Genomic DNA, 11,668 nt, shown 5'->3' on the forward strand with positions numbered 1-11,668 from the left:
TTTGGTAAATAATTCTAACTTTTACTTTTGTTTTACCTTCCAAGTAAAGTTGGATAAACTTTCTAATTGGTCTGATCTTCCAACTTCATGATTTCTGCCCCCTTTGTTATATCACTGCGTTCCCAGAAATCAGCAGTAAAAATGTCAAATGGAATTATCCTTTGATGTTTAAATGGTTGTCGTGAAATGCAAAAATAATGTAACAAAAAAGAACCAGCTGAATCATTCTCACAGTCCGTCTTCGCCTCTGCCCAGGTCTCCTCCTCGGCCCAGTCCAGGCAGTCTTCACTATTCGGACGAGGACGTCAGCACAAAGTACAATGACCTGATCCCCGCAGAGAGCAGCAGTCTGACGGAAAAACCCTCCGAAATCTCAGACTCACAGGTGCAGTAGCCACTCTTTGTTTGTTTACACTACATCTTGTCTGGTCTGTGTGTGTAAAACGTTCACCGTCCGTCTGCATTAAGTGTGTATTTGTGACATGTCCGTACCCGTCTGTGTGTGTGCACATTGTCATCTCCTTGAATTCCTCGCGAATTCAACTTTTTTTTTGCATTGTGGGCTGTCCAGTGTCTTCGTGTCAGTTCATTCTGTCCACGCGGTGTCTTTTCTCCGTCGTTCACCCTGAATGCCATTCGGCCCGCAGAGGTCATGAGATACAGCATAGTAATGCACGAGGAGAGATGAGAGATTAATGACTCCGCTCGCTGGCGGCCAAGCAGTTCTTAGGCCAGGCAGTGGCCTGTGGAGAATGTCACTCTGCAGACACCCACCTTCCGATCCAGGCCGCTGCACTCAGCCACAGCACTCGTTGTGTAAGACGGCGGGAGCACATGCAAAGCTAGTGACGTATTGGTAGGAACCACTCCACCAGCCAGGCAGCCGATCCAACTTTCCTACTGAAGTTTTTTTTTTCTGCAAGTCAGGTTCAGAGTCAGTAAAACTCATCTCTGAGGAAATCTGAAAAATACTGTATTGGCTTTTTCACTCCTCTTTTGTGGCAGAACCTAGCCTCATTAGCATTTTAGGTAGTCAGATATCTTAGTTTTGAATCTCTTTTGAATTCCAAAGTGTTCTTGGCAGACACTGCCCGGACTGATAAATGAACAAGCACTGCTAGAGTGTCTAACTTGCTATGTGCTGAGCCAAACTGCTTTTGCCCAGTAAGTGAGTGCAATCGATAAATTCTGACTTTGTTTCTGTCTCTCCCTATCTTTCCATCGATCAGTCTGCGTGCCTCCCTCATGTCTCTGATTTCCTGACTATTTCTATTTCATTTTGGGATTCATTTCTTTATTTTTTTTACGTTGTTTTTAAAAAACATCTGAACTGTTTCTTCCCCTATGTCGTATATGCACATATGTTGTTTCTGTTTTTTGTTTATGTCGCCTCCCTCCCCGGCTCTCTGTGGTTTGGGGGAACCATCTTGCGGGGTGCAGTCTGGTTTTGATCCGAGTCAGATGAAAGCTGCCGGGGAAGGGGGCAGTGGTCCTGAATTCCCATGCTTTCAGGCTTCCTTCAATGTTCTCTTTTATCTACAAATTCTTTACTCTGGGCATTTCTCAAATTATCTTGGAACATCTCTCAGCTAGCTACGTGAATGCTATATGTGAATTCCGCAGCCAGAAATCTCTCCCCACCCGGCTTTATCGGAACCTAAGTCCCATTTCCAGATCAAATGAGAATCTCCCAACAATGAATCGTTACGGACAGGACCTTTCGCGGCGCGATAACATCCCCTCCAAATGAAATAATTTCGTCATTTCATCACCCGTCTGACATATCTACCGTTCGCACTTGTGTATTGTCAAACATGGCCTTTTATGCAGTAGCCGCCCCCCCTCGGCCTGCGATGGCGACGCCTGCCTGCTGCCACGCTGCACAGTCGAGGGGCTGACGCTGGCTTTGATGGGCTGCACCACACAGAGCCCTGCCTGTTACCCTCGGGCTCGTCTGCCATGCCCCTGACAGGCCGCCGTATCAGCACCCAATGGTGCTTCAGAAGAATCCAGGAATGCTCTTTGAAGTTTTATTGAGCGGATAACTCTGAGCTATCGGTATGACATTGTGCTGTCTGTCCTCTTTAATCCCCGGGGGCTCCACCAGCAGGTATAAGTTGACTATTGTACTCGTCCTCGAGAGGGGATATGAAGGAAGCTAACATTGACTTGGCAACAAGGCCACCATTACAGCTCTGCCCCCCTGCAGCTAGTTCCCTATTGACTTTTTTTCCCTTTTAGAGTATAGGCTCTCTCATTTGGCGAGGTCGCCTCCGTGGCACTGTCTTTATGTGTCATTTAAGACCGAAACCAGTCAAAGATAGATGATCTCATCTCTGAGTCAGAGATGGATCGTCCATCATGCTCTCTCTCTGCAGAGTGACATTCCGTGGGAGAGAAATGAAAGTGTCTGCTTTCTGTTACATGCTTTTCTCTCCCCTTTTTCCTATCTGCCTCTGTTTATCTCACTCTTTCTCCACCCTCCCACACCCTGTCTCTCCGGCTACGGTAGCTTTTCTTGTTTCGGCTGGGGCTCAACTCAGAGTGCGTTGTGTAATGCCTGGGTTGTCTCTAGTGACAACCCAACGCTCTGTTTTTGAGCCCAGTCTCATGATGTCATAACCCGAAATAAAGGAAAATTACGACCGCAAATATATTACATTTTATTTTTAATATGTGTACATAACAGAGGGGTAGAGACAGAAATGGTGGATAAAAGGAGGAATTTGTGAGAGGAAAACTAGCCCCATATAGTCCCTTAGACTCCAGACGGGTAACAAATTAAGAAAAGAAAAAGATTTGTAGGGAACCGCAACAAAAGCACACGCTTCCATTACTCTCACTAATGCCCAACAACATCTCAAATCCCTTGATCATAGTTGTTCTGATTGAAGCAACATACACTACAGCAGTGAGAGGGGATTGGAGCTGCTAAGGAGGCCTATATCCCTGCCTTGATGATGAAAAAGTACAACTTTACTTTCATGCGGCAGGCATTTCAGTTCGCCAAAAACACATATTCCAATTGCTGTTTATCCTCCACTCTAATCCTCTTTCTTTTTCCTACACAGAAATCGTCCAAAGCACACAAAAATGTATGTACTGTGAATGTCTCTGGACCTTTTAATCCCCCTCGAGACCCACATATACTGTCTTTGTCTGCGGGGACCCCTGCTGTGTTCACTTCATCAATGAGAGTGACATAGACAGCCCCCCCCCTTTTCTCCCCCTCCTGCAATAATCCATAACTAGAGGACAAAGGACTGACCCACGCTGTGGCACTGGGGTATACATGCATCCAATTTGGGGGGAGGGGGTGGGGGCCATGCTTGCCGTAAGACTGTTTCAGTCTCATGCCATTATACAAGCCATAGGAAAGGAAAGTTATTGACAAAGCACCTTTAACTTTTGGTTAATCACAAAATGCTTCGCGGGACATCTTTAGGCATGAATATAGATAAGAAATAAGAATCGCTGATATGACAGCATATGCCATATAACTGTCATAGGTCAAAGGTCAAAGTTCAGGGGGTAGATTGTGGGAACATCTGCTCTATTTGCCGACAATTTATCTACACCAAATGGTAATTTTGTCCGATATTTAATGCACATCCATTGTTGTATTTTTTCTTTCTCCCCCCCCTGTCCCACATTGTTTTCCCTTCACGGTGTTAGCGATTGTAAACAGGGAACACAAGGTAACTTTATTATGCTGGTGATAAAATAAACTACTGTCAGGAGGTTTCACCAGTTAATTGGATAGATGTCTTAATCGCTTTCTCTGCCTAATTTAACATCATAACGATGTAAAACTGTGTAATAATTGTCACTGGCAGGCTGGTATGTGTCTGTCTTCGACATGTCATTGCATACATAAGATGTTGGTTCCCTTGAGGCTGAGGTGCAATGCTGCATTTCATCCCTTTTAAAGTCTCTTTCTTTCACAGCATTCAGCTCTAGTAATTAGCTCGTAATGAGTTAAAGTGAGAAGCTGTTTCGCAGGCCGTGCTGCCCCAGAGGCAAATTGTCAAGCATCTCAACTGTCTGTTCCTCAATTGGATCCTTGAGTTATTTCTGTTAAAGACTGATTATGAACCAGAAGCAACAAGAGGACAGATTGCGTCGGTTTATACTTGTATGTAGAACGTCACAAAAGTCAGAACAACTGTTGCGCACACTCCACAGACAAGCAGCTAGGCAACCAACGCTCTTTCCCACTAACTCACACACACACACACACACACACACACAACTGGAGTGGTGTTTCATCTCTCAATGCAGCGTTAAGTCTTTCAGAGTGAGGTAATCATTTGAAGTGGCTCGGTATGTCTTGTTGGGCCACTGAATGGATCTTGTTGTGTTGCGAAACACACTGACGTGACTGGATTGCCTTTCAACACTGGTTGGCCTCAAGTGTTCACAACTGGGTAACAATTTTACAAATGGACAACATCACAGGAAGGCTCTAATGCATCTCAGACTTCTGCCCTAGTTATTGAGAGGAACAGCAACATAAAAGAAAGTTAGATCATGATCATTGTGAGCCAAACCTTGCTATACATAATGTCTGCCTTTGATTAGTTTGTGGGAAAAAATAAGAGTAAAGGGGGGAAGGGATCAATTTCTTTTGTGTGGTACCAAAGAAGATTTTTAAAAAGCAGGATATTTAATACAAGGCCTATTTGGACATTTAGAAACTATGACAGCTGAAAAAGAAAAGTCTTGTGAAGGAGTTCGCCGTAAGAGACGTGAGCCAGGTTGAGGCTGAGGGGTAATCTGAGCCCGGTGCCATATGCATCACATATGTGCTGTGCAATATCCAGCATGAGAGCTGTGCTCCGGAGTGCACCCTTCGAGTGCGTGCCAGCACACCCATGTTCCCGTATGAGAAGATTGAACATGATAATATTGAGTTGTGAGAGATAAAGAACGTTGAGACAGTCGCAGTTATCGGCACCATTTTCACGGTGTGCTCTTCTGAAAAGAATAAGCCTCTTTGGGAAATTACCCGGTGACAATTTTGGCAGCGGCGGCTGTGTATTAGTGCTCTGTGGCCATGTGATTAATCACAGGCTAGCTAAGCCAATTGGCAGCTGGCTTTCAGGGCAATTAGTTGACCATGAGCAATCCCCACCGAGTGCTCGATGATCACATTGCTCTCTGTGTGACGCGTGGAATGTTACTTGACGTGAACACAATAGCGCCCCTAGCCCAGCCCGCGGCGAGGTGGAGGGTCGGTAGCGAGAATGCGCTCAGGTCTATTGTCATTTCTTTAGAGATGGCTTGGAGGGAATTCAAACTGAAACTGAAAGAATGAGGAAAATGAATTATACTTCCTAATTAACTAAATCAAATCTATTTTCGAGAATGCACTGCACGACCTATGTTTCTTTTTTTTATTTGTAGCTTTTCACACCATTCATCCAGAATGGCACAAAGGACCTATACATATGTATAACATATCTATGATTATCATCGTCATGACTGGGCCATTTTGAATCATTCTGTTATGGTGATGTACTGTAAAACCCATTGTTTTGTTCACCCATAGGAGGCGCTGGTGTTTTCATATGGGACAGGTGGCCTACATACACTTCCACTGCATTTGGTGAGGTTCCTGTGGCTGCCTGCTTTGAATGTTTGTAGCCTGATAGGTGACTGGTTCCTATAGTGCTAGTCCCCATCAAATCCTCTCCCCCAGATTCCCATTACAGGTTTTATATGGTACACTGTGCCGAACAGCACCAAAAACCCCGTCTGCTGGCGTGGTGGGGATACAGAGATCTTAGATCCTGAACATACTGATTAACTCCGGAAGATAAAATTGACCGTTGCCATCTTGTGTTGATGGTCCGTTTACAATGCACGCTTCAGTAACAAGTCATCCCTCCGTCATCATGCTTTGACCATGTTTTGGTGTCCATGTGTTCTCGTGCTGTGTTGTAAATGTAAGTGTGTATGCATGTATGTGCTGTTTAGACAGGGGTGTTTGTGAATTGACGACTTTGCTCAAAATAATTCAATAACTTCATGTTCATTTACATTTGTAGCCTCAGCATCTCTAACTGCTCCACATGGAAACACTACAGAGTCACCCCCATGCTAACTCCATATTCTAAAGTCTCCTCTTTACTTTCTTTCACAGGGCAGCGACAGTGAGTACGAGGTGGACCCCAACCGACAGAAGACGCACTCCTTCGTCAACCACTACATAAGCGACCCCACTTACTACAACTCCTGGCGGCGCCAACAGAAAGGCATATCCCGGGCACAGGCCTACAGCTACACCGAGTCCGAGTCGGGCGACCCGGATCACTGCGCCCCGCCGCCGCTGCCTCCTCTACCTCCACTGCCACCCCAGCTCAGCTCGCCTAGCCCCCAGCTCAGCTCGCCCAGCCCCCAGCCTCAGCAAGCCCAGGGCCAGCCTCAGGGCCCACCTCAGGGTCCGCCCCAGGGCCAAGGCAGCCTGTTTAGGCCCAAAGGTAGCCGGACTCCGACCCCCTCCCAACAGAGCTCCAACCCCCCCAGCCAGCACAGCACCCTCTACAGGCCCCCTAGCAGCCTAGCCCCTGGCAGCCTAGCCCCCGGCTCGCGGGCCCCAATCGCTGGCTTCTCCTCCTTTGTGTGAAAAAAAAGGCTGAAAAGGACATCAAAACTTCTGGAAATATCGACCCACCTTGTGTTAACGGAGAACACAGAAGCGCGCAGTTTAACCCATTCAAGTCATTTACGGCTTTCCTGCTTTCTATTACTTTTCTTTTTTTTTACGTGTTACTGTTCTTTAGTCTGCTGGATACATGCGGAACGACACTATGAGACTTTTTGGAACACTTTTTTTTTTGTTTAATGTGTGGAAGTGTGCCAGTGTAGATTTCTCCCCACCAGTTGATAAAATCACTCTCTGCGTCACCTTTTCGCTTTTTTTTTTGCTATTTGAACTATTTGCATGCATGACTTTTCCCTCCCTTTTTTTTGTTGCTTTTCTTTGGAAACATTCAAATGGTAATCTCTTTGATTCTGTACAAAGTCACAAGAATCTTTGAAAACACACATGCATATAAATATATATATATATATATACAAACATATATATAGTAGATGTACCTAAAAGACAAAATCAAGTCAATGCAGAGTCTGCGTTGATGGAGACTGAACAGACAATATGATGGAGCCATATTGTGGAGGTGAAAGGACAAGTGTCTGTTTGGACTGGATGACCTGGATGTAAAAAAAAACAACAAAAATGAGGACAGACGTGGATGTGGAATTTCATGCCAAATTGAACAAGTTGTAATGTGTCGGGCCGGGGAGAGTTATTAGCGGACATTGGCGAAAACAATCATGGGTTTCCATGGAAACAGCTCTCTGTGCCTACAGCACACTAATGCATAGAAACAACTGGCCAAGGCGGGGTCAAATGTCAACGACTGTGCTGCGCCCGAGGGGACCCTGCAGATATATAAAATGAGTGTATATCTGTTAAAGTGAAAGTGTTTAAGTCGTCGTCGTGAGTGTGGTAAAGTGGATCAGAGCTGCCTTGATAGAGAAACAATTATTTATGAAATCTGTTACCAATTGTTACTGAGACTGCAGATGGTGCCCTTGACTGCGGCAACGTAACGTCAGCTGGCCTCGCGCTCCGAGAGCCTTTCTTTTGATCCTGACAGATGTGGGCTGTGAATTAATTTGCATTCACGACCCATATTTCTTTTCACCATTTGCTGGCTCACGTATACACACACACACACACATCAGTCTCATTCTGCATATGTCTACTGAAATGCTTTGAAGTCCGACCTCAAGAGCGTCAGAACTGTCTGAAGTAGACTGGCACGGTCACATGTGGGGCACGGCTGCTGGTTCCGCTAAAATGTTAACAGTGAGATTTTGATAAGAAACAATGTTTGTTTTTTTTTCTTCCTGTTTCCTTCCTTTGCTGGTATAACTCTTCTCTGTCTCTGCTCACAATCACGGGGCAGCGCCGAGCTTGCGCCAAGAGATGATGTCATTGAATTGCCTCACCTCTTTCCCTTTTTGTGTAATCAATCACGCTGTACTATTCAGGTGTGACTGTATCGTCCCAAAATGCTAATGCGTGTATGTGGTGTGTGCGAGTGTCTGCGCGTGCATGTGTATGTGTGCGTGCGAGTACACTTCTTGTGCATAAGCTTTACAGATCATTCACTGTGTGTCTGGTTATAAAGAGATTGTCGTGCAGCAGCTGTAAACCTGCCTGGAGTAACACCACAGAGGGCTGGCACCGTCCGGCCGCCCGCCAGGCGCACTCATAACGCTATAGTGAAGACTCAGTGGTGTGTTCCTAGTTTTCATAGTTTAAAAAAACAAAACAAAGAAAAAAAATCACCTTTTTTTTTCTTTTTTTCTCTGTGGGGTGATTTCATTGTACGCAACAAAAGCTTATCATGCAGAATCTGAATGAATATATGATCACAGTACATTTCTGAAATAAATTATTTTTGAATGTTAGCAGTTCTGGTGCTCAATTGAAAACTGTACACAGGAGATAAACCTTTGCCACAACACACACACAGGCCTCTGTAGGCTGCACCGTTAGCAGTCAGTCACACATCTTAAGCCATTACCACTGCAAACTCTCTCCTCGCCGTGATCACCGCTCTAACTCGGTAAATGAAAGCAACGTAAACGCGCTGATTGCACAAGCAGTAGTCTGCTATTCACTAATGACGAGAGGATATAGCGGTTGCCTTGATGTAACTCCACTCCTTTGCCCACTATCACTCCATATCAGCAGTAAATGAAAGAATGTAAAATAAGGGCTATTTTCAGTCTGCGTGCACCTTTTAATTAGTATTTCCAGGTAAAACAGTGAACGTGTGAAATGCCGCGGGGTATATCATGTCAGTAAATGGCGCCTTACCTTTTAATGACAAGTCATGAAAACATCAAAGGAAAGCGTGCATAAATGTGAGAGAACAAAATGCTCCGAGTATAAATGCTTTTTTAGCACATAGGTCTGTCTGTGGCTAATTAGTTGATGAAATTCCAACCTCACCTTAGTGTTACTCAGGGCAGCAATAAATTGGATCAGTGCAGATGCTGTGAAATCCTGTTATCTGGTTACAAATGTCCCCTCCGGACTTTTTCGTGCTCCACCACAATTCATTAGCTCATCATTTGTTCCTTGGTCGAATAAACTGGCTCAGTTGGCCCTTTTAGACCTATCAGACTGCAAATAAAGTGATACCTATATGTATTTAAGGCATATGCAATGTCTTTGAAAGAGTACCTGAACTAACAGAGACACACTTGCATGACAGAAGCACATGTACAATGTCAGATGGTGTTAGATGCTAATGAGATCACATTCGCCTTGATCCAGGGCTAACCTACTAAACACGGGCACGAGAAGAGAGGAGATTAGACGGGATAGGACAGAACAGGGAATTGGAACGAGCGCGTCCAAAGCGCTAATCCCCCTTTTTTTGAAAACACATGGGAAATTTCCCTCTGACAGAAGAATCACAGACAGGAGGCATTTCACTTGCTGAACAATTTATTTCCTTCTGTCGCTCTTTCGCGCTCCCTCGGGGAAATGAATGACAGACGAGAGCGAGCTGGTGGTCCCCGTTAAAAAGGGAGCCCGGTGTACTAAATAGCCCTGATGAGCTTTGAGAACCCACAGTTTGGAATAATAAAGGATTCAGACAGAAGGTGTAGTTCAAAGGAGTTTGAAACCCTGAATTTAATTGCCTCATTTGTGAGCTTCACTGAGGGTGGTTTGGGGATATGAAGAGGATATACTGGCTGTTGGAGAAAGGATACTAATTTGAGAAAGGGGACGTACCCTGAGTGCCGTTCATGAATGCCTTTTTCGTGTACTGATTGGTGGACGCTTAAATTGGTTTCTGACTTAATGCGCATTATGGGAACTATAAGATGCCAGTAGCCATTTTGGTACGTCCGTTGACAACCTCTCACCCTCACTCTTCTTGCAGTTTGGATGGACACTAGTTTCCACAGGGTGTGGTTCAAGTAAGATCTACTTAAATCTGAGGCAACTGAAAATTGTGGATGAAGTCATTCGGTCACAATTATTTTCGTCGCCGTTGGTTTGTCCAGTTGACAGGTTTCCACTAGAAAAGAAAATCCCTTGTGTCCCAATTTCTTACTGTAGCCTTTCCGGGCTGGATTCATTATGTAACGTAGAACACAAAGCCACCCAAGGAAGCAGTAATTGAATAAGGGGGCCCGCTTCAGGGGTGATGTGCCATCAAAGTTTTGTCCTGCATACCCTCACTGAAGTTCTGAAGGACCCAGACAGAGCTTCCTATGAAACTCTGCACCACTAATTGGTCCATCATGTCTTAATATAAGCCCTGATGATATTGACAGATGGGCGAACGAGGCTTCAGAGTAACAGGAGTTAAAGTTCACACCTGAGGACCAGATGACTTGTGTAACCACACAAGGCTCATTTCTACATGGCCGGAATGAATAAATGCATCAAAGGTTGTACATTTGTTTTTGGGTGTGTGCAATTAAAGGCCCTTAATGTTATCTGGAAGTTGTCAAAAATAATTGGAGTAAAGTGCACCAAGTCAACCTTAATTACCTTCGTACTAATATAAATCAATGTGTTTGGACCTTTAATTATAGTATTGTGCTACCTTGCAGTACATTTTCCCTAATGCTACAAATCATACACGGGAAGAACATCAATTCCTGCTGAATCTGCTCATGCTAGCACATTTCTAATATTTAGTGAGTATTTGAAATCAAAAGGCTGTAAGCAGAATGTACTATTACAACACAAGTTTGTGTTTGTGCCTTGTTGCATGCATGAGAAGCAGTAAGGAAGAACCCCAATGCACAGGCCTTTACAACACGCAGGCATGAAAGCTCACTATTGCAGGTCTATCAATTATTTAAAAAACACAACTCTACTGGAATTAAGAGAAAAGTTCAACCCCTTTGGGAAATACATGTATTTCGCTTTCTTGTCAGGGGTTTTGACTGGATTGGAGATTTGATACCACTGTCACGTCTGTAGCGTAAATTTGAGGGTGATCAATGGTGCGTGAAGCAAAAAAAGTTTGACTTTCGAGTATAAAATTCAGATGAAAATACCTGGATCTTCCGGCGATCTTCCTCATCCAGGGGGGCCCATCAATGAAGCGCACCAGCGTCTCCTTTGAACCCCTCCTCCCAGCCCTCCGGTCCAGCCTCGTCCTAAGTGGACAACATAGGATGGAAAATAACTTTGGATTCAGCAATAAGTGCTTTTTACAGCTTTATTCAAGTCAACAAAAACAAATATCTACTGACTTAAATTCCCAATGTAGGTCTTTGGAATAAAAGTAACTTTTGGGGGGAATGGAGCTAAAGCAACTCTGTAAGAAAGTGCGATTCCTTAAAATGTCTTCCCCTTTAAATGTCCTACTGCTGTGTGCTTTTCGCCCAACCATTTTATGATCTTATTTAATTGCCATTAGTCCTGGACTGAAGGGCTTGGGAGCCCCACCAAGTTGAAGTTCTGCCCATTGTTGTGTGTTTGTGGATAAAAGGGGCTCTGTCCCTTTAAACCGCAGGAGGAGGTGGCGCTCAATGGCACATGAGAGGAGGGAGGAGGAGAAGGAGGAGGAAGGGGGAGGGCCGCTTTGTGCGCCACACACATGCAAACTAAACG

General features: G+C 44.7%; 1 protein-coding gene across 1 annotated transcript in view; it reads left to right on the plus strand.

The window, feature by feature from the left end:
• Positions 1-6,700, plus strand: part of sdk2b (sidekick cell adhesion molecule 2b) — a 71,821-nt gene extending 65,121 nt beyond the window's left edge. The window contains exons 43-44 of the mRNA XM_079183328.1: positions 256-385; positions 6,146-6,700. Of these exons, the coding sequence (XP_079039454.1) occupies positions 256-385; positions 6,146-6,628 (613 nt within the window). The 3' untranslated portion in view covers positions 6,629-6,700. The remainder of the gene's footprint in view (positions 1-255; positions 386-6,145) is intronic.
• The last annotated feature ends 4,968 nt before the right edge of the window (positions 6,701-11,668 follow it).

Source organism: Pholis gunnellus, assembly GCF_910591455.1.
Source record: "Pholis gunnellus genome assembly, chromosome: 21".
Classification (NCBI taxonomy): Eukaryota; Metazoa; Chordata; class Actinopteri; order Perciformes; family Pholidae; genus Pholis; species Pholis gunnellus.